At 39.1% G+C, this 22,789-nt stretch overlaps 1 protein-coding gene across 1 annotated transcript in view; it reads left to right on the forward strand.

Moving 5' to 3' along the window:
- The window catches only part of MYO9B (myosin IXB), a 44,409-nt gene that overhangs the window by 12,572 nt on the left and 9,048 nt on the right, over nucleotides 1–22,789 (forward strand). The window contains exons 3-25 of the mRNA XM_086627822.1: nucleotides 6,409–6,503; nucleotides 8,180–8,242; nucleotides 8,369–8,468; nucleotides 8,617–8,717; nucleotides 8,936–9,065; nucleotides 9,546–9,635; nucleotides 9,881–9,997; nucleotides 10,283–10,417; nucleotides 12,347–12,468; nucleotides 13,065–13,206; nucleotides 13,484–13,679; nucleotides 14,254–14,329; nucleotides 15,904–16,014; nucleotides 17,092–17,131; nucleotides 17,679–17,801; nucleotides 18,221–18,301; nucleotides 18,507–18,617; nucleotides 19,157–19,279; nucleotides 19,790–19,939; nucleotides 20,051–20,217; nucleotides 20,600–21,550; nucleotides 22,098–22,164; nucleotides 22,516–22,646. Coding sequence (XP_086483948.1) covers nucleotides 6,409–6,503; nucleotides 8,180–8,242; nucleotides 8,369–8,468; nucleotides 8,617–8,717; nucleotides 8,936–9,065; nucleotides 9,546–9,635; nucleotides 9,881–9,997; nucleotides 10,283–10,417; nucleotides 12,347–12,468; nucleotides 13,065–13,206; nucleotides 13,484–13,679; nucleotides 14,254–14,329; nucleotides 15,904–16,014; nucleotides 17,092–17,131; nucleotides 17,679–17,801; nucleotides 18,221–18,301; nucleotides 18,507–18,617; nucleotides 19,157–19,279; nucleotides 19,790–19,939; nucleotides 20,051–20,217; nucleotides 20,600–21,550; nucleotides 22,098–22,164; nucleotides 22,516–22,646 — 3,422 coding nt within the window. The remainder of the gene's footprint in view (nucleotides 1–6,408; nucleotides 6,504–8,179; nucleotides 8,243–8,368; nucleotides 8,469–8,616; nucleotides 8,718–8,935; nucleotides 9,066–9,545; nucleotides 9,636–9,880; nucleotides 9,998–10,282; nucleotides 10,418–12,346; nucleotides 12,469–13,064; nucleotides 13,207–13,483; nucleotides 13,680–14,253; nucleotides 14,330–15,903; nucleotides 16,015–17,091; nucleotides 17,132–17,678; nucleotides 17,802–18,220; nucleotides 18,302–18,506; nucleotides 18,618–19,156; nucleotides 19,280–19,789; nucleotides 19,940–20,050; nucleotides 20,218–20,599; nucleotides 21,551–22,097; nucleotides 22,165–22,515; nucleotides 22,647–22,789) is intronic.

Below are 22,789 nucleotides of genomic sequence, written 5' to 3' on the forward strand. Positions count from 1 at the left end.
TGTTCATGAAGAGACGTTTGTGATTTTATGCAGTAGGATTGGTTGTCATAAGTAGTGCAACTTCAGACTTCCACTGAGCTTTCAGGGATGCATTTCATGGGAAAGCAGTCTTGCTAGCTAGAGATAGGATGACCGATTGAAAGCATGGCTTGTGAACTTGCCAAAAGTTCACATATTGTCTAAAATGTGAGGCTCTTTTCTGGAATTCTCAGAGAAACTTCTCACTCTACTTTTTGAGGATGTTTTGTCAGTTGCAAATTGATTCAGTGTAAACTTGTCCTCCCAGATATTGCAAAAGATAAAAGAGTTTATGACAGCTAAATACAAAAAATGTAGGAACATCTGAATCCTAAAATGACTTTCAGAGTTGAACATACGTTTTTGTATTAAAAGTATTATTCATTGACTTGAAATTGTGGAGAAACTTTTTTGAAACTTGCAGAGGCTAAGATTTGTCCAGGATGAAATAAATCCCTGGCGTACCTGATTTTGGCACAACTGTCTTTAAGGTCGTGGAAATCTACTTCTCTGTTTACATAACTTCAGTGCGCATTAAAAAGTGACCCTATGGTGGGTTTGGAACAGAGCAGGAAAATCAAATTATCCTACTTGGATACTGTGGAGTGGATTCAGTGGACAGTGAGGCTTCTGTGTTTCCCAATACGGATGCTCTTGTGCAATTCCAGTCACTAAGTGTAACTTAAAAAAAAAAAATCAAGTCAAATCTTGGTCTCGGGGAGGAATGCACAGAAAGCTTACTTTGCTTTGTGGAAGTTAGAGCCGAGAAGCTCTGCTGTGAGTTGGTCACTTCTAAATCCAACTGCGGTGAGTCATTTGGGTTTTTACTTAAAGGAACTAAAGTGGTACAAGGGAATTTTTCTTAAATGGATATTTCAGGGGATTTTTTTGCATGAACGGTTTTGTAGTGTACCTAAACTAGTTGAGAACGTTATGTTTAATTTTGAAGTTTTATTTTGAGTCCTCATGAAAGACAAAAATGTGCTCTTGACTGAAGTCTATTTCCCTGACTTTCATGATGTAGAAGTTGCGTTTTGGCTCAGAACTTCCCCTTTATAGTGACCTCTTATTTTCCTGACACCTAAGTACAAAGTGTCTGTTTATAGGCTGACCTTCTGTAAAAGTTCAAGGAGTTAAAGCAAACATTTCTAGCACAGAGAGGTGAGCATTATTAGTGTGTTATGGAGGTGGATTTATAATTTTATCATCACGTACTCAGTGAACTTGGAAACACGTTTCATACCGAATCCTGTTTCTGTGTTGGCTAACTAATGTCTTGTCCAAATCTGGAAGTAATTTGAAGATAAACTGTTTTAACTATTTTAGCTCCTCATTCACAATTTCTAGGCTTTGAAGAGTGGAGTTATAGCTGTGCCATGAAAGGAGATTCGACCTTAAACGTTGCCTGATGTTACCTTCTCAAACATCTGGGAAGAGAAACACACAATGCTGAGACAGCGTAGGTAGAAATTAAATATGGTACCAGCATACCATTAATTGTTTCTTCAGGCTAACGTAGATCATCTCCAGTGAAAAGCAATTTCTTTAAAACTAGTAGGAAGATAAAGATAGACTCTGTTTTAAGATACTCCTGGCTTTCTCATCCTCTTCTAAATTTAGTGAATAAAGTATAGTTCCCTGACTTGGAGGTTTACGTTCTAGTGTTGACTGTTAAGTTCAGTTTACTTATTGTTGAAGTCCTAAGAAGGAATTTACATTTGGGAACTATTACTTTGGTTAAATTGGGAATAGTGAATCAAATCTTTGTTTACTTTATAGTCTCCAACAAGATAATTAAGCCTTTCCATGCACACTTAAGAAGTTTCCAAGAAATTTGTATTTTCCTTTCATCAGGGGAAAAATGTCTTAAAACACATGATTCAGATATAAAATGCACAGTGTGCAATCCAAGACTCTGAACTTATTTTGGGGTCCCAAAGTTAACTTATTGTATTCTTCAAGCCAGTTAATTTAGTAAAATGGCAGAAAATTGAGCAAGGGGATGGGAGCATGTGGCGAGAGATGTAGTAAGAGGGAATTGGAGCTTCCTCTTCTGGCAGCAAAGCTCCTGTTGGCTTTCTGTCTGTTGTTGAATTTTTACCCTTAGTATCTTGGGCTTTTTACAGAAGTTATTTTCTTAGTGTGCTGAAAGGTCATTTCCCTCTGAAATGGAAGCTGAGAAGAGGTGAGCCAGATGGAAATACTGGAGTTGTTAGAACTTTTTCATGTATTATTTTGAAAGGCCTCACTTATTTCCGTTTGGATTTGTTCTTGAAGATTTCTTAATGGCACTGGACCATTCTTTGAGAAGAATTTAGGCCCAAATAAAATGGAAAACCCAACAGGAAGCATTCATTTAGTGATCTTCTAAAGGCGGCTGTTGTAAATATGAATTAATTCTGACAGCACAATCAGGTGGGTGGGAAGAGAAGATGTTCTAGAACTCAGCTTATTAAAAAGCTTGTTAAATGTCATTGTAGAAAGTAAACTTTTACACTTTGCCATTCTATGGAAAACAGAGGAAAGCAATTTGCTGTCAGCTCTGTTTTTCTTATTACAGTCCCATTGTGCTTGTGGTTTTGGTGCGAGATGGACTTCAGCTGAGTGGTGCTTCAACTCTGGTTTGCATTTGCCATAAAAGTCTGCATGCGTATTTAGTGGGTGTAGTCGGTTCTATTTAAGGGAAAGTAGTTGTTCCGAGGGAATTATCTGCATGTGTGTGTTTGAAGAATCATAACCAGAAGAGGAATGGAACTTCCTTTTTCCATTTGGTTGGATGTTACTAGGGTTTTTTTGGTAGGAATGTGTCGTTGCATACTTTTCCCTGATGCACACATCTCTTGGGGAAAAATCACCTTGTCTTTAAGCAATCCACATGAGATTTCCCTGGGACATCATACAGCACACAGAGTTGTGGAATTACCCTGAGCACTGCGACTTCTGCCTTGGTGAGTGGATGTTTTGCAGCGCGTTTGTGAAGGCTTCTCCGAGGATGTCCTCTTCCAGGGTGTGCAACGTGTCTTCAGTGTCGTTTGACGCGTTCAAAGTTTGGTCTGCGCACGGGTGGTTCTGCCATGGATTAGAGCGGTTTGCACACAAACTCCGATAGCTTTTTGAGATTTTGGCAGTTCTTACGAAAGAATTAAGGGAGATTTTTAGTTATGTTCCTGAAGGTAGATGATAGGAGCACATGTGCGGTTTGGGGTTTTCTTTTTACAGCAAATAAAAGGAGAATTTGGCTTTTTTCTGAATACTTTGAAAGCTGTCACTGTTATAGGAGTTTTGAGTGGCAGGCTCTGGTTTATGCCCCTTGCATTCCAAGGTAAGAGGATGGGTTGGATGACTTCCTGACTCCCAGAATAGGCTATCCCAGCTCTGATTCCTGCTGGCCTTGGTCTGCTATTTTTGACTCACCCTCTTTTTATATAGCTACTGTTCTGCATTGGAGAGGTTTAGTTTTAGGCTTTTGATTTTAGCTGTCTCCTCCTGGATTCACAAGGGAAAAAAAAAGTAAATGGATTTCATTATATAAATTAGTATCTCTCTTTAGCTGAAATTGTCTCTTGTCCTCTTGCATCTTCTCAATTTATTTTGTAAAGGAGTAGGTGGCTCTCTGCAAAGGCAAACCAGGGAGATATTTCAGTTGAATTTGAACTATGTATAAGTACCTGGATGGGATTATCCATGAAAGATGCTTTTCATGGAGAGCAATGTCTATATAATAGGGGAGTTTAATTCTTATCTGTAATCCTTTTTCTGTAGGATAAAGCTACAGTACGTTTAAGAGATCTGCTAATAGCAAAAGATTTAACGTTTCAAATTTTTGCATTTTTCTGATTTTAGGCAGCAATATCACTTCTTATATAGTTAACTCGTCAAAGTGTATTGAAGAATATGGCAGCAGTGATGAGAGTTTGAAGTTAAATGTTACAAAAAAAAAAAAAATCCCCACTCAAAATGTTAAGCGGCTTGGAATGTTCTTTGAAAAGTTGTAGATGTTAAAGGCTCTTATGAGAAAACCATTCAGTCCATGAAAACTTTCCTAAAAACTGATAATATTAGATCAGCTTTTAAGAATCTGCTGTATGCTTTGACTAAATACCAGACACATGAGATCATAAGAGCCTTTAGTTTTAAGCTATATTCATTGCTTACATGAGTAATCACTAAGAAAAGTTTTTCAGGAAGTGCGGGTTACGGGATCTCTTAACTCTATAATGCCAAAATATTTATTATTAAAAAATAATGTGGCATATACTGTATTTTTGAATTCTTTAATATAACTAGTAAACTGGTAGTTAACTGGTGGCTTAAGTTAGAAAACTTTCCAAAAGAAGTTCTTGCGGAATCGATTCGCAGGTCCATTATTTTGCAGCTCAGCGATGTTCACAATAAGAGATTTCCTAAAACACGAATGCAAAGCTGGATGCTGTTCTCCAGAGCCACGGCTGAGCTGCTGGCGGTGCGAGCGGGATAGGGGTCTGATCTACCAAGCAGACAGTTTGCTGTGCTGATGTTGCTGGACTTTTGGACTGGTGTTAATTGGTAACTGTAAGGAGTCTACCAGGATTTTGTATGTATTACTATGCTGTGTATGCAAAAGGGGCTGTAAAAAAATAAATAAAAAAAAACCCAATCTATGAGAACTTGTTGGATAGTAGCTACAAAATGATACTGCTGACTCTGGTAATGCTTGCTTTGAAAAATCCCAGTGGGGATGCTGTTTGCATGATAGCACATGTAGCATGGTCTCTAGAAATTTGGAGGTGGAAGTCGGCCTCAGTCGTCTATAAGCGCTGCTGGACACAAGTCCTCTCTGGAATCCATTGACCTTCCTCAAGTTACAGCAGAATCACCATGTGGGTTTTCACCCTGCGCAGGAAGAGCTTCTTTAGCTTATTCCTTTGGGTCAGAAATAGCAGTTGTCTGAAGAATTATGACTGTCCTCCCAGTGTATAAGGAGTTTCTCGGACTCTGAACACTCGGCAGCTGGCAGCAGAAATCTGCTTGTAGAAGAGCTTTGAGAACCTATTTTGGAAATAGTGATCCAGTGCAGCTGCAACCCTGTAAAAGGTAGTTGGAAAAAAAAAACAAAACAAAAAAACAAGTTTCAACATACAAACAATAGGACTGTCATGAAAACAGTAGTGCCTAGGATATACACCGGGATTGGGCAGCCTGATGTGCAAACGGGTTGGTTCTAAGTTATTTACAGTATCCACATGTCCATAACTCTCCGGATGTGTGTGTGTGTGGAGGAAGAGGGTGACATTTTTGTGAAATCATTCCATGAACGTTCTATATTAGGAGAGGCGGATTTCCTAATGGAGGCCTTAATTATGTGGAGCTTTAAGAGGAAATATCTGTGGCAGGAATTACTGGTGATAGTCTACATCAAGCAGTGTATTTTTCCAAACAATTGCATTTTACACGGAGTTTCTTCTCCATACGCTGGATTGCTTCCTGCATCTTAGAAGGATGACAAGTTTCTCTTAAGCTAAGAATGCATAGTTGAGAGATGATAAGGTTAAGGACATTGCGTCCTAATAACTAATATTAGTTAGTAATATCTGAAAGTCCAGCAGAATTAGTTATAATAAGTTATCTTTATAGTTCTTACGTGTAGCTCATGCAGAAGACTTTTTGTTCTGTGTGTACTAGTGACTGTTAGAGGGCTCATGACACAGGCAAAAGTATTAAAGATTTATATTAAAGATGCACAATTAGAATTTGTGCCATCCCTATTTTTCCCCTTTCCTAACACCTTCTAACGAATCTACGTTTTTCAGTGTTGCGGAGTGGAGTCAGCTGGCCAGTGAGTATGACGTGGTTCTGTAAACTAAAGTTTTTTTCTGTTTGTCTTTTTCCTGTTTTTTGAATACACAACTCCAAAAATTCTTAGGCTGACTTTATAAATGCCATCTTAATGTTCTGTTCTCACTCTAAGCAAAATTGTGTTTATTGTGAAATTTTTGAGTGGGAGCCATATGTTGGGGAATAAGACGTAGTTTGTGGTTTCTCTATGGGAGATGCAGTTTTTGTGGTGATTGTGCTGTCTTCTTCCTGCTGGGTGTCCTCTCTAAGGTCATAATGGTCAGTGACTGAGACAGCACTCTAGTGATCACCTTTCCTGTACTCTTAGAAATATTTGAATGCATTATTCCCCTCCAACAGTCCCTTGAATATTATTGCATGGAGCAAGTAATAAATGTGTATAGATCTGTGAGGACCTAAGGTGCCTTTTTGGTGTGTGTATGCTGCTGTTTCCGTAGTATTTGGAGTTTATACTGCAAGCTGGCAGGAGGCTGAACAACCAACAGAAGAGCTTGAAAAGCTGTGTGTTGGCATGTTTCATTTCATTGAAAATTAACTCGTTCTGCTCTGTTACAGGCATTTGGAAATGCAAAAACAGCACATAACAATAACTCCAGTCGTTTTGGAAAGTTTATTCAAGTCAACTATTTAGAGAATGGTATTGTCCGAGGGTAAGTGTAGTATGAGGCGGTTCTCGGGTTGGTCCCTGTGCTCGTAGGAGCTGGTGAAGACTCTGTTGTGTGTAAAATGCTGCCTTGTTAAGCCTCTTCTCATGTGAGAAGAGCTTTCTGCTATGGAGTTTTCAAGACACTCTAACTGAGCTTCGTGGCATAATCAGATGATGCATAATATTCTTACCTTGCTCTACAACCGTAAGAATTTGACTACTGCTCAATCTTTACCTGCGTGCTAAATGAAAGCTTTTTTCGTAACACTGGTTGTCCTCTTCATTTTGCAATTGAAAACAGAAGATCTGAATTTTGGAGAGGAGTTGAAGAGAAGTGAAATAGATTTGAGGAAGCCATTTTAAAGAAAAAAAAATAACACCAGTTATAAAGAAAATTACGAAATTATTATTTTACTTATTTGAAGTTGTGTGCTTCTATCTGAAGGACAAACATGGAATATTCTATACCTACATTTACTTTTTTAACCTATGATAGTCACAGCTGAGTCCTAAAATGCTATTTTTATTTTTCACTCTGTGGTAGATGCTATGATGTCATATTACTGTAGTCCCTCAATATTATTAATCAAAGATTATGCTTCACTGGTCTTTAGTAGTGGGCACTTTCACTTCCAGTGAAGAATTTTGTCCGAAGATTTTCTGTGATGTTAGTAATTTGTGTGCAAGTACTTGTGTAGTTACTTGTCTAACATCGTGCCATAAAATAATTTCTTTCAGATCTTGCTTTGCAAAACGCATCTGAAATTTTTCATGCTTGTATCTGCAAAATTCGCAGCAGTATGTCAAGATGTACCTGTGCCTAGTTTAGGTGCCGTGCCATAACGCATCATATTGGTGTAAACTTCAGCCTGAAGCGTGCTGCACCATGGAGTGTCACTAACTACCCCTGACTTTTGTGCTCCAGTGTCTTTCCTTGGGGTTGTGTTCATGTTTGCAGTTTACAAAACGGCAGTAACATGAACAACTGGGAACTCTGTCCCACCTTTGCTTTGAGTGTCCTTCTGAACAAAATTGGCGTCTTTTCAGATGAAGTCGCCCTGGCTCAGGAGATTGGTACAAGTTGAATATGTTTGTTTTGTCTTCAGCGTGAGGAAAAGCTGCTCAAACTTTGGCCTCAATCATTGTATACCCTGTCAAGGAGTTTAGATTATTATTTAGGAGATTGCTTTGTCAAACTGTAAGGGGTTTTCTGTCTACTCTCATTTTAGGCTGATCTGTATACTGTCATAGAAACCTGGCAAATTTGTTAGATTGAGAATCAGTTATCCTGTATATTTTGGGGGTCTTGCAGCCTTGGCATTATCCTTGTCAGATTACTGTTAATCTCAGAGTAGATAACAGATTGTTAGCACTCTGCATACCTTGCTTCTGCTTACAATTTTTCATCAGCACTTTCGCAGCTTCGTCTGCCTTTTTCCAGTTATGCCTGCTAAAACCAAGCGTTCGTGATAGGTGTTTCTTGGCTATTTCTCTTTGTTCCCATTACAATATAGTGCATACTGAAATTTTTGGTGTAGATTTAAGGTAGTGACTAAGCTATTCTCTTGTGTATTTTAGTGCAGATTTCATTATTTGAACTTTCTTGGCGGTTGCCGTCTCGTGTTTTGTGAGATCTTGTCTTTTGCCCTCATGCTTTTTTCATTTTTCACGTCTCTTTAGGGCTGTTGTTGAAAAATACCTGCTTGAAAAATCTCGTCTGGTTTCTCAAGAAAAAGATGAAAGGTAAGAGATTGATACAGTTTACTAAAACAATTATGATCAATGCAAGAGTTTAAGAGCATCTAAAGTCTATCGAATAAAAGAAAAACCATGATATTTTCATGAAAGAGAAATGTATTGACTTTGCAGGAACTACCATGTCTTTTACTATTTGCTACTTGGAGTCAATGAGGAAGAGCGTAAAGAATTTCACCTCAAGCAACCTGAAGATTACTTCTACCTCAATCAGGTAATCTGTGACAGGGATTTACAGACGCGTTGGGAAGTGTTGTCTGTCTGTTGCCTTCAAGATGAAAGGAAGCAGAGCAGATTATACTCATTTTCTTGTGATGTTTGGGCTTCGTTCTTTGCCTTTAATTACGAATCTCTCTTCGCAGCATAACTTGAAAATTGAAGATGGGGAAGATCTCCGGCATGACTTTGAAAGATTAAAACAAGCCATGGAGATGGTTGGCTTCCTTTCAGCAACAAAAAAACAGTAAGTAGAATCCTTTAAGTGTTTGTTATTGATAGTTAATGTGCATGAAGTGCACTGAACTGTGTATGTGTTGGGATTGCATTTAGTCCAGTAGGAAGCAAGGAGAGCTGAGCATTTGAGGGCTTACAGACAAATTCTTAAAGTAGAATCAAGTCTACTAACCTGTCATAATGAACTCGTGAGAAAAATTCTTATAAAATTCAATTTTTCTTCCTTAGGATTTTTTCAATACTTTCAGCTATTCTTTATTTGGGCAACGTTACGTACAAGAAGAAAGCTACAGGTCGTGATGAAGGGTTGGAAGTAGGACCTCCTGAAGTGTTGGACATTCTTTCCCAGCTTTTGAAAGTAGAGTATTTCTCTTTAGCTCTAATGTTTGATAGATCTTTTTGTCATGTTCTACCTCAGCATTTTACTGGAATATCTTGTTGCCCAGTTTTCTGTATTTATATCTGGTTTACAATAGTTCCACAACATTTATCTTATAGGAGGGGGAAATGGGTAAAATTGGTGGAATTATTGAGGTTAGGTATAGAATATAGCCCATTGCATGGAAGCAGAATTTGTTTACTCACTAATCACAGAGCTAAGCAGGAATAAATTTAGTGGAGGTGTGTTCTTTGCCACCATAAGGAAACATCTGAATGAATCTAAGCTGAGAATAATTTCAAGAAGTTGAACTTGTAAAGCTGATGATGAATGATAAATGTATCTGTTGTCAAAGAGCTTGGGCTTCTCTGTGGAAATTGTAATGTCCACTGTTGCCATCAGATTGCTCACTGGGGAGCCTGAGGGTGACAGTAACTCTTGTTCTTGCTTGTTTTGAAGGTTAAACGAGAAATTCTAGTAGAAGTGCTAACAAAAAGAAAAACTGTGACTGCTAACGATAAGCTTATTTTGCCATATAGTCTCAATGAGGTGAGTAAAAGAACGCTAGTAGTATAATTTTAAATAATTAAACTTGATTTTCTGGCTCCAAAAGAGCTAATACAGTGCACTTTTTCACTGTATTTAGTGAGGGCTGTCTGGAACAGTAGAAAGTTAGCACTAAATGACAATTCGGGGTTTATTTGTCTCTGCTAGGATTGTAGCCTTTGAGTGACACTGGTCTGAAATAGAAATGCTTTTTTTAAACCAAGTTCTGAACGCTGTTTCATCTGCAGGCAATCACAGCTCGTGATTCAATGGCCAAGTCCTTGTACAGTGCTCTGTTTGATTGGATTGTTCTGCGAATTAATCACGCGCTGCTTAATAAGAAGGACATGGAGGAATCTGTTACAGTAAGTGTCTCAAAAAATCAAGTCTTTGTAGACAGTTGTGTATTTAGAGCTAACAGGCAATTCTGTAGATGACATGCTCAGATAGCTGGGATAAATTTTAGTTCTTCTGAAGTCCGTGGTGAATTTCTTGGTAATATTTCATCATCTCTGTTTTCACACTAGACAAAACTGTTAAATATTCAAAATATACTGGCATGCTCCACAGCACTGATTGTATGGTTAGCTGTTGTGGGGTCAGTCACTGTGTGACGTGTAGCTTAACTCGATCTCCACGTCTTCTTTTAGTGCTTGTCCATTGGTGTACTCGATATTTTTGGGTTTGAAGACTTTGAAACCAACAGTTTTGAACAGTTCTGTATAAATTATGCAAATGAGCAGCTTCAGTATTACTTCAATCAGCATATTTTCAAACTGGAACAGGTAAGAAATTAGAGTTGCTGAAACAAAAGCTTTTTTCTACCAAGTGCTCGTGTATTACGCAAACATAGCCACGTTTCTGCAAAACTCCATGGCATAATTTTTGTAATTGCTTGAATATAATTCCGAAAGTCTAATTTTTTTAATTTCTTATTTTATTATTGCTTGTTATGGTATTGTTTGCAGGTTGCAGCTTTGCTGGGTTTAGTGCTCTACATACACTAACAACAGTGGGGTCTTTCTTTAGAGGGCTAGTGTTGAGTTTCTGCGTGACTGCAAGAAACTAAAAAGACATTCAGCCAACCCCAGACAGAAGTCAGATGAAACTGTAAACTTTGAGATGGAAAGTCTGTAGGTGAGGTGTTTGTTTCAGGGTTTTTTTTCGGTTGTTAGTGGTTGTATGTTGTTTTTTTCTTTAATGGTAGGTGAGGCATTTGTTTCAGGTTTTTTTTTGTTTTTAATGGTTGGGAAACAGTTTCTCCTGCTTTTTTCAGTTTGTAAATATTTAATAACCAGTCTTTGTTGCTTCTTCCACCTGACTGCTTTTAGGGGATACAACCGAATGTTGATATTGGCAGTAGTTCTGAAATCCTGGCATTACTGGCATATGTTGATTTACTTGTTTGCAGATTGTATCATCTTACAGGCCATTTTGAGTGCTGCAGGAGCTAACAGATCCTGTTTCTAGACTGAGGTTTGGGGTTTTTTTTGCTCTAGACTTGGATTTTTTTTCTGGTTTGTGCTAAAGCGTTTTTCTGGGGTCACTCTGCTGAGAGAAAGAAGTCGTTCTGTAGCATGTGGTATTTTGTCAACAATTCGTAGATAACTTTAAAGAAGCATTTTTTAAAGAGAAGAAAATTACCAAGCATACAAACTTCAAATGTAAACATAATATTGAGATCCCAGTTCTGTAACTGATGATGAAGTGGCTCTTCAGGCTAACTAGAGTAAATAGTTACATTGTTTTGGTTTTTTTCTAATGCCATTTCTCCAAATAAGCTTAATCCTTGCATGACCCATTTCCTGTATCTCTTGCAGGAGGAGGGCCCTCAGGGGGGATCTCTATATCTTTTTAAAGAAAGGCTTTTTGTCTGTGGAAAATGGCATGTCAGTTCTGTAATGTGGTGTGCACACTGAGCAGTCTGTCATTACCCGGACTCAATTCTACCTACTTAAAAATAATCCATTTCTTATCGTCATCGTGTAGAACAGTGAGAGGTGCTCTTTGTCTTTTGTTCACCAAAAAACTTATTTAGTTAATTTTCTGAGATGTCTTTTTTCACATTAGTACCTTAACATTACTTTTTTTTCTATGGACATTTACAGCATGAAGAAAAACTGGTATTTTGGTTCCGTATCTTAATGGGAAGCTTATCCTGTCAAGTATTTGATGTATTGTCATTTCAGCAGAAGAGCTTTGTATTCTCTTGTCAGAGAGCTTCAAATTTTGTGAACCTAAGCAATATATGTTGCTTCCTTGGGGAAGTTCTGGTGTTGATGCTGTGTAGGGCTTAACTACCTGTTTTGAAACCTCTTTTGTGTCATCTGATAGCACAATTTGGAAATCCTGGGACTTGATATTAAATATTTGTCATTTGTCATAGTACAAGAACTGTGGAAGAGAAAAACAGACTTAAATTCCTATGGTTTTAATATAATGACGTAAATGTAACGTCTAACTCTAAGCTTATAGACTGCTGATTGCTGGGAAGGCACAGCTGAATGTTCTTTCCACTGGTTTGGTTTTTAAATATTTTTACCCCCAGCATCCGCTGTTGAGCGACTTGCCTAGGTGGACCTTTGATCTGACCCAATTTGCTTGCTGTTCTGTTCTTACTTATAAATTTTCTTTATTTGTGTTTCTGCTGCCTGAACTAACAAACTCAACTTGTCATAACTGTACTGATGAGGGAATTTTCTTGAGCTACACAGGAGGAATATAAGAGTGAAGGGATCACTTGGCACAATATTGACTACACTGATAACGTGGCCTGCATTCACTTAATCAGCAAGAAGCCCACTGGCCTCTTCTATCTTCTGGATGAAGAAAGCAAGTAAGCAACAAACGTCTTCTGGGAAAATAATGTGTGGCAGGGAGGAGGGAAGGGCTGTGGAAGGGAACAGAGATACAGCACTTTGAAAAGGACAGGAATGTTGTGGGAAGCAGGGGGTCATCGTATGACTACGGTCTGCACTCTAGTTTGCTTCTAATGACTCCCAGTATGGTGGTGATATAAATTAATGCTAAAATGAAACTTAAGCCTGAGCAGACTTAGAAACTTTCACTTTTGTGTTTTACTATGGAATTGTAATTAAAGTAAAATGCACATATGTATGTCTTTAGAACATTAAGTAGCAAATGTGGTAAAAAGTTAATGTGGTGCTGACTGACTGGTGAAGTGGGGAGGAAACATTGATGTACACTTGAAACCTCGGAATATTCTGCAATGTGTGGAGCTGTTTGGTTTTGGTCCAGAAATTAAGCCCACCTGTAAGATTCGAAGCGGATGTGTAAGTCTCAAAGTGTAGAAGTCTTGAACGATAAAATACTTCCACAAGGATCCATAGGTGTCCTTCAGTCTGTCACTTTGCACCTCAATAAATGTACCTATATTTGAAAAAGAGCTGACTTCTTGTTTTGTATTCCTAGTTTTCCACATGCCACCAACCAAACTCTACTTGCAAAATTCAAACAACAGCATGAGGAGAACAAGTTTTTTGTTGGAACCCCAGTGATGGAGCCTGCTTTTATTATCCGACACTTTGCTGGGAAAGTTAAATACCAGATAAAAGTAGGTGATAGATCTGATGGCCACGAAAAAATATTCCTTACCTTTCTGATAGTTTTTGTCAGGATGTACAAAATTTGCTGGGAATGGGCTGGATCAGATGTGTTCTCAGATGTACTTTAGATTTTTTTCTTTTTTTTGGTGGTGGTCTAGACTTGAGCAGAATGCTCGCTACAGTGAGAATTATTAAGAATAGTGAATTATTTCGAATAGTGATTAATATCTCGTGTCAAAACAAAGCTCTCTTGGGAGCCTGTGGTTCAATGTTCCTGTCTTGCAGGATTTCAGAGAGAAGAATATGGATTACATGAGACCAGACATTGTTGCTTTGCTACGGAGCAGTGACAGTGCTTACGTTCGGGAGCTGATCGGAATGGACCCCGTGGCCGTGTTCCGCTGGGCAGTTCTGAGGGCAGCCATTCGAGCAATGGCTGTCTTTGCAGAAGCTGGGCGCCAGCGAGCTCAGAAGACTGCAGGTATGGTATGAAAAAACACTCTGGAAATGCTTTCAAATGACTGGTTAGTGCTGGTTTATGGACCGGTCGACCGTAAAACTTCAGCGTCCAGATGCGATCTTTGGTACTAAGGACAAAACCGACTTGTGAAAATAGCTTAACATTCACACACCAAAGAGATTGTCACTGTTTGATCTGAGATCATTCAGACTTCCTCCTCCAATAAGGGCACTGCTTCCAGCAGGCTGTGCCAAATTTGAAGCCCTATTTGTAAAAGCTGGGGAAGATATTACTAGTTCTAGTGTGCACGCTCGCCGTATCGCTGGTTTTGATCATCTTGGACCTCCTCGAACTTTCAAATGAGTATTCAGAATTAGATACTGATTTTGGTAAGCTTTTCTGAGCAACAGCAATTCACTTCCTAGTGGTAAGGAGTGCAAGAAAGAAAGCGGCCTAGCTTCATAGCTAAAGTACTAAACAAAACCTACAGGCCCTTGGGTAGATATTTTGCTTGTTATGGGTGGGTTGGTGGGGTTTTCTTGCCTGTTATGCTCATATCTTTGTCAAAATTCAACTGTTGATTATTTCGTAACAGGAGTGGTACGTCAAGGACCCAGAGTTCCCCTTGGAGAACTCCAGAGATCAAATACACCAGTAGAAAAAGTTTATCGGTGAGAAACACATACTTAACCCATATCAGGGAAAAGACCTGAATTGCTGAGTTGCGTTTTCGTGTATCAAATGTCAACTAGATCTTTCCACAAGAATAGCAAGTTTTATTTCTTCTCTCTTGGTTTTTTAGCCTTTTTAGTACTATCAAAACAATACTCTAGCTTGATTTATGTAAGACCCAGTACTACCAACTGTTAGTGACATAGCCTCAGTTCCATTTACCACTGAGTTTTTGAGGTCTCTAGCTGTATTTTGTACACGTTGCTTTTGGCATTGTGTGTTCCTCTGCAGCCAGTCTGTGCCACTGAAGGATTCATAGAAGCACTCATGGTTTTTGCAGCCTTATGACATGATTAGGAGGCAGGGCGAGTCCTACAGAACTGCCTCCACACGCTGCTCTGTATAGGCGTGTTTGCCTCTCTATGGAGTATTTAGGTTTTATACGTGTTCCTTTTGCAGCTGCTCAATGCTTGATTTCTCATTTGATTGTTCTGAGGATTTCGATATAAATGCTTTTGAAGACATCATTTCTTTTTATGAAAACAAGAAGTAAGTAGAAATAGATCTGCACCTAAAGGCCAGGGAGGCACATTCCTGGACAGGCTGACCTTCTGAGCATGCTCTGTGTAAAAATGAAGTACACATGAAGTAGTGACTCCGTGCTGCTTCATAATTACTTCATCTGTCACTTGTGGCAGCTATGAACTACAGGGTCAATTTGGATGGAAGGATTGGTCACAACATAACGTATCTGTTTCCTTGTAAGTTCTTAAAACAAAATCTTGATATTCAAAAGTGTTCAAGTTACCAAGGGAAGCGAGCAACTGTCTGTAATAATGTTGCTGCCTCAGTGAGCAGCTCAGAATGGTGATAGCATCTAACAGTCAGAAGTGATTCTTAAGCTTCTATTATTTTCGGTTTGTGCCTCTCTGGAGAGTAAAGAAGGTAAGTTCTGTGCCAAGACGCAACACTTCACAAGCACGGTGCATGCTTAAAATAACAGAATCTGCCACGAATTAGGGACCATCCCAGGCTTACTTTCCTTAAAAAGCTAAACATGTGAATAAGTTTGAGATGGAAATGAAAAAGAAAATTTCATCAAGTGTTCCTATAATAGCTAGTTATTAACTTTTCTGATTTAAGTCTGTTTAAGCAGCCTCATTTTAGTAGTGAAATCTATATATAAAAATATCTGCTACTCGATTATAAAGAAGCTTGTATCTGTCTGAAAAGGCTACTTAGCTTAACAAAAAGGTTCTTTGCAGAATAAGTACGTTTCGTTAAATTTCTCTTGTTTTCTGAAATGATGGCTCAAGAATTTACATGAAAAGGTAAAATTAGAGAGTAAGTTAAGACCCTGGTAACTAAAGTTTAGGGCACTAGAAGAGAGGAAAGTGCTGATTTGACATCAGAATCATTCATGCCCAGGAAAAAGTAGTCTGGGATTGACCTGCTACTGTTTGGAGCACACTTGGTGATGGGATCTCTCGGGTTTTCAACTCCTCCTTTTACCCACTCTCTCCTGGCTGTGTATCTTTGTTTGCCATCTTTGTTTTGCTGTGAATCATTTTAGAGACATGCATGAACAAATCATCGCAAGTATAAAAGGACTCCCATGGCAGGGTGATGATCCCTGTAAGCTGCTTCGGTCACTCAATCGACTTCAACACCGCTCCCACTCCATGTGAGTTCTGGTGCTCTAGGTATTGCTTTGAAAGTGCAACAATAACCAACAGTTAGTCTAGTCCAGAGAGAATATACTTGTCCCAAGTTGGTCTTTGGCAAAAAAACTAAACAATTAAAACCAAAGTAATTCCTTCTAAAAAATATAAAGGCTCTAGAGAATGCTTTGTTGCTTCATTGCACTAGCTGAAAGCTAAACCTACTTTTCACAAAAACTTGCTTTAAAACTCAAGTACGTAGTACAAGCTTGTTGTTGTCAAACATCTTCCAATGAGATCTCTCACAAGTTACAACTAATGGTTTCCTGAAATTCAGGATGCCATTGCTATGTATATTCCTGGGTTAAGACTCTTTAAATGTGCACACCTATGCATGCATAAGAAAATCAGTCTGGTCCGTTATATAATAAATCAGTGTAAACTGGGTGGCATGGAGCTGGAACATGCCTTACATCACAGATTAACGTGCTTAGAGCTGGGAGGGTGTGAACTGCAGTCTTGTTTCTCTCAGCTTCTGCTTCTAGTACACTGTCTGCGTGGATGAGAGCTGTGCTGAGGTTTGGTAGTGCCTCAGGACATTCTGGGGGTGGTCTCAGACGTTCCAGAATTCCTAAGCTGAATGCTGGGACATGTGTTGTCCTTCTGTCAGCAGTTAAGAGTTTCTGGTGCAAGTAGCAAGCGCTTCTGAATCGAGTATCTTGATTTGATAGTGCCTTAGCAGCACGGCGAGAGTTCGACGGCTGTGCAGTTACCCTAATGGAATAACTTGCACAAAAATAGTCAATGCAACAGTGCAGGTTTTAATAGCTTTATCTTTAGAGAAAATGTTTCACTTTTGAAAGCTTCCAATACCTACAGAGTTTGTTTAAAAACAAAACCAAAAAATTCTTGTTGCGAAGCAGTTTGCATTTTTTGCATTGATCACTTGTAAGAGACATGCATGAAAACACCCTGAGGCTGTTGTGCTAATTTTCTTCTGTCCTTCATCTTGCCTCATAAGTTGCACCAATTTATGGCTTGCTGAAATAACCAAAAATCACGTCTCTTTTTTTCTTAAATGATCTTTAATATTTTAACAGGAAAAGCAGAGGTGTGAAACAAAAGCAGATCATTCCCAAGGTAAAGTTATTCAGTAAATTTAGATTTTTGTATTTTTGGGGGGAGGGGGAGGTGGTGGTTTTGCACTGTGAACAATCATTTTGATTGACAGAAGCCACTTCAGAAAATACTGTTTCATAGCGTAGGGAAGCTGTATCAGTTATTTTCTAAAACTTCCTTTTTGACAATCTAAAGGATAGGAAAATGTTTACCTTCATAGGAAGAGCTGAACAGGGGAGGAGGGAAAAAAATGTGACTTGGCATCTGTTGAATTAGACTAAAGATGCCATAAATGCATAAAGCCATTTCTAACCAAGTCATGGAAGGCAAACACAGTGATTATGTAGTTCACCTTGTTCATGTTACACTCTCGGGATGGGGCAATGGAAAAGTTTCACTCCTTAAGAAGATGCTTTGGTCCAAAATAGAAATAGTCACGAAGCGCAACGTGTCACTGAATGTGGAGCTAGGTAGTTGGTTTCATTCTTGCTCATTTTGATGTGGATGCAAATATTTCCCCTTCAGTTAAGAGACTTGCACTTTGTTGATTATGAAAACTTTCTTCTAGAACTTGCTGGATTCCAAATCTCTGAAGCTCATAGTAAGCATGACTCTGCATGATCGAACTACAAAATCCCTCTTGCACTTGCACAAAAAGAAGAAACCCCCTAGCATAAGTGCACAGTTCCAGGTAGGTGACTGGTGTGGTGGTACACACCTCTGGGTGCACCCTGACCTCATGGGAGCAGACCTTCCTGGTCTGATCTAGGCTGATTTTGCTTGAAAAAACGAAAAGGTTTTTATTCTTGGCATTTGTTTGAAGCAGGGTTTACTACATGATTAAAATTAGACTACATTTAGACACTGTTAGGCTATGAAATGTGTTAGTTCTCTGTACAGTCAGCCGCATTCTTGTACGTAAATCGAGTGCTGCTGTAACAGCACGTGCAAACCCCGCTTTTCGTTATCTTGAGAAAAGATAAAAACAAATACAGGGATGTGCTGTGCAGCACAGACCTGAAAGAAACTTTATTTCTGAGTACTGCTGTCAAATGCAACTCAAAATGCTGATATCTGAAGAAGAAAATGTTTCTGAATCTTTCATTTCAGACTTCGCTTAATAAGTTACTGGAGACACTGGGTAAAGCTGAGCCATTCTTCATCCGTTGCATCCGCTCCAACGCTGAGAAGGTAAGACTGTCTTAAGAGCTGAGCTGAGCTGACTGCTGAGGGTCTAAGTCTTCTAGCCTTGCAATATTTCTCTTTTGACTTGTTTGCTGTCATTCTGATGAAGGTGGAAGGTAACTAGGGTGTGAAAACAGGATGTGCGTTCTCTACTGGGCAGAAATGGGACTCTTCAGGCACTTACTAGCTGTTGACTGCTGATCTTTTTCAGAAAGAGATGCTTTTTGATGAAAACTTGGTGCTTCAACAGTTAAGATACACTGGCATGCTAGAAACTGTGCGAATCAGAAGATCTGGCTACAGTGCCAAATATACATTCCAGGTATGTGGAAGTGAATTATGCTTTCAGAAATATCTGTTCTACTTGGAAAAACACACATTGCCTCAGTTTTTTGTCTCTCTTCATGTGAAGCTCATGACAAATTGAGCTGAACTGTAGAAATTCATTGTAGTTTTGACAGAGCCTGCATGGTAACAAGTTGTGGTCTAAACTACCATGTGAGTCATCTACCAGTAAGTTGTTCTACGTGTTGCGTGAAGGAAAAGCATTCTGACTGTTGTGTTGCAAGTATAAGCAATCAGTACTGCACATTACTGTCTACCTATGTAAGTTAATTTTCTATAAAATGCTTTGCATGTGTAGCTTTATAGATCACCTATAAGTGATCTTTACTGTTAATTGAAGGTTGAATGAAGCCTGTGTTATACAGAGTAGGAAAAAATAGCTCAATTTAGAGTGAGAAATAAGTACTTTCAAACCCCTACAGTTCAGATTTAACTTAATTTTAGAAATCTAATTAAAACTCTAAACTTGCGAATTGCCTTCTAACTTTGATCTCTTGCTCTCTCTGCTTTTCACAGGAATTCATCGACCAGTTTCAGGTGTTACTGCCCAAAAATGCCAAAGCCTCTAAGGAAGACATTGGTGTTTATCTGAATAAACTAAAACTGGATGAAAACTACTATCAAATAGGGATGACCAAGGTCTGTGAAACTTTCCGTAAACCAATAAGAAATACTGATGTACGCCGCAAAATTTAGTGCAGTTCATTTACAGGTGTTACTCTTTTCTGCATTTTGTGTTTAAATTAGCTCTTCTAACTCTTGTTGACACAGATGTCACTAGTTGCTTCATTGTTTTTGACACCAACCTGTCTTCTTGCAATACAGTACAATTCTGTATTGTATGGATATTACTTTTGGGAAACTGTTGGTATGGGCATTTGTTAAACAGGTCAGTATTTTCATTTTAGAAGGGTTCTATGATTTGAAGGCTGTAAGTACAATTGTATGTTTCAGAATCCAAACATTGAGTTTTGGCAAAACAAAAGGGACTTTTACTTTTTGGGCATGCTAATTGCTGTCAGCTGGTAATGTTTGGTTCGGTAATAACTATTAGCATTCTCATTTTTTTAGCTTTGTGAAGATACCTCCAGTGGAGGCTGAAAGGTTCCTATCAACTGTTTATTGATGAACTTTTCTTTAACCAAGCAGGTTTTTATGAAAGAGGCTGAACGGCAGGTACTACAGGATACACTACACAAAGAAGTGATCAGGAAAATCATTCTCCTTCAGAGCTGGCTCAGGATGGTTTTGGAAAGGAGACGCTTTCTCAGGACAAGGCAGGCAGCTATTGTTTTACAGGTATCTTTGAGAATTGCCAATCTTCTTTTCCTAACAAACAAACAAGCCCCCTCAAATAACACTCCCTACCTTCAAGTATCCCTCCCTTACTTCAGAAATCTCCCTTCTCAGGCTTGCTGGCGTTCCCGTTGTGTTAGGATGGCGCTGCAGAGGAATAACGCTGCCATTTTTATTCAGTCAGCATGGCGAAGATACAGGCAGCAGAAGTGCTACCTTCTGCAGAAGAGGAGGATTTGTCTCGTGCAAGCTGTGGTCAGAGGGCATCTGCAACGTAAGAGGTAAAGGCAGAGGAGCAATGTGATATGAAAACAACCATTTTGACCATTTAGCTACTTGGCTTCACCTGCTAAGCTCAGTTTCTCTGTGATATGTTGACTTCATAAACAATTCAAAGCTAGTTACTACCATGTGATACTGCAGTCAGTAACCAGTGGTGTGTGGAAACTGGTCAAGTGTTTGGTACTTGAGCGTTATTCAGCTGAGCTGCACTGGTGCATGGCAGTGCTTTGAAACAGACCTCCAGTCAGTCATACTGGGACTGTACATGTATTTGTGCTTTGTGTCTCTATTGCTATTTAGACTGCATTTACACAGTTGAGTACTTTTCTTGACAGCTGTGTATTAAATATTTGTGGGTTTTTTCTTACAAATTCTGAACAGATTTCGGATCATGGCTATAGAAAAGCAGAAAGCTGAAGAAAAGCAGAGAGAAATGCAGGAAAATCAAGTCGGAGAGAACGATAAGAGCAAGGAAGAGCTCAGTGAACCAGCAACAGATGAGTTGCCTGTGAAACACGAGTCAGAGCTGGATCAAGTTGTTGGGGACAGAGATCAAGCTCTAAATGAGCCAGCTGAAAACCTGAGCTCTTCTGAAAAAGCCACATTACCCCAGAAGAACGTGGCAGAGAGCGCGGAGAAGGTGACCAACAGCCGAGAGAAACGTGAATCTCGCCGGCAGAGGGGGCTGGAACATAACGAGTTACAGAATAAGCACGTCCAGTTTTCCTTCGAGGGGTGGTCTTCACTGTGCCACGAGGAACAAGCCTCTTCTGAAGAGGCCCTGGAAACTGTTCCAGCGCCAGAGAAATCCACAGCACAAGATGTTGTCCTTCAAGGAAGCAATGAGGGAGAGAAAAGTCCAAGTGAAGAGAAAGCTGTTTCAGGCACACCACCGTCAAGCGAGATAAAAGAAAATAGTTCTGTTCCTGAGCAACCACCTGGATCAGAAGTAGATGATAAGGCAGCTGATAGAATGAAAACACAAGGGAGTCAAAATAATCAGATAAAAGGCAGCCAAAGCTTTAACTGCCCTGAAAGGCCGACAGATCTTGCACTGAATCTTCATAATACGCTATCTGCTACTGGGAGCTTTCAAACTCCAGTTGAATGCCGGGAAGATAAAAACAAACGTGTCATTCAGAAGGCAACCAAAGATCTGGATAGTCCCACTTCTTCCCAAATCCAGAGATATGTGGATGACCCAGGGAAACTAAAGTACAAGAGAGAGAAGTGGAAAGGAAAGAGACAGTCTGATGCCAGTCAGAATGATATGCTGAGTCAGTCTTTGGATGAAAGAACACGTGCGGATAAGTCCCCTCAGGATCAGCTAGAGTAAGGACAGCTTCCTAATTATTTTGATTTTTTCAGAAAACAGGTATATGTGTATTTGTACTATTTAAAAATAGATGGAGAAGTCCTGATAGCCTGTACATCTGGACATGTTATGGGAGAAAATAGAGCCATGAACAACTACTGCTTTTTCGTGGCTCCCAGTCCTGCAGTTGAATCTGTATGGGTAGAATGTTTTCAGAAGCTAAAAAAAAATACAAAGCCTGCCTTGCTGAATTAAAATGGAGAGTCAGGGCATCAGTTAAAGCAGCGTCTGGAGTTTATTTTCATGTGTCTTTTGTCTGTTGAAAATAAGGTTTTAGTGACCTGCAGTTTGCAAGCATCACCCCACTGATATGACAGAAATCTGACATACTCATTTTTTTACTTCTCCAGTACATTTTGCATTTAAAAGGGAGTTGCAAGAGTTGATTAGGATTCTCTCTCAGCTCTAATGTTGATATGTGGGTTCTTTAAAAGATGGTAAATATTAAGAGGCTACAGTGTTCTATAATATACATAATCTGAAACTAATCTTGTAACATTGCAGGAGGAAGGGGAATTCATCTTCACTAAATGATCTCTCAACGCTTGCCCAGTCTGTTGCCATGAATCAGGTACTGATGTTATTGTTATCCTTGTTTAGAAACGTTAAAGATTTGTGAGTAATTGGCTATAGTGTGTTCCGTATGTCTGTGTGCCTTTCAGGTTGATTTTTTGCCTTGATAGCTGTGTAAAAAAATTTCATTAGTAAATATTACACAACAGTTTTAAAACTTATTTTTTAATAAATGGACCCTGGATCAAAACACTAAATATACTTGGATCTTATATTAGTAAGCTAATATCTATTGGGTAAAGGGTTTCATCTTGATGAAGCAAACTTTTTTCACCATTCTGGTTTCTAAAACCAATTAAAGAACCTATTTCACTCAATATGTAGTTTTTTTGACTCCTCTCTACTGTAGCAATCACCAGATACGATAGAAGAAGAAAAAGGCAACAAGAAATATCCTGTGCAAAAAAAGCCCAGTGGCCTCTTACCTACCTCGGATGCAGGCGTTTCCATGCAGTCATCAAGTCAGCAAATAGATGCCAAGTATGTATTTTCTGTGTGACTGGCCTACCTTTAAGAGAACTTAAAAGGAGATTTTCCACTGGTGCTTGAATTGGGCATCTTGAGACTGTGCTTGTGGAGAGACATGTTGGCATCAGCTCCATGAGTGGTTGTGTTGCTGGTTG

The sequence above is a fragment of the Tauraco erythrolophus genome, chromosome 28 (genome assembly GCF_009769465.1).
Source record: "Tauraco erythrolophus isolate bTauEry1 chromosome 28, bTauEry1.pri, whole genome shotgun sequence".
NCBI lineage: Eukaryota > Metazoa > Chordata > Aves > Musophagiformes > Musophagidae > Tauraco > Tauraco erythrolophus.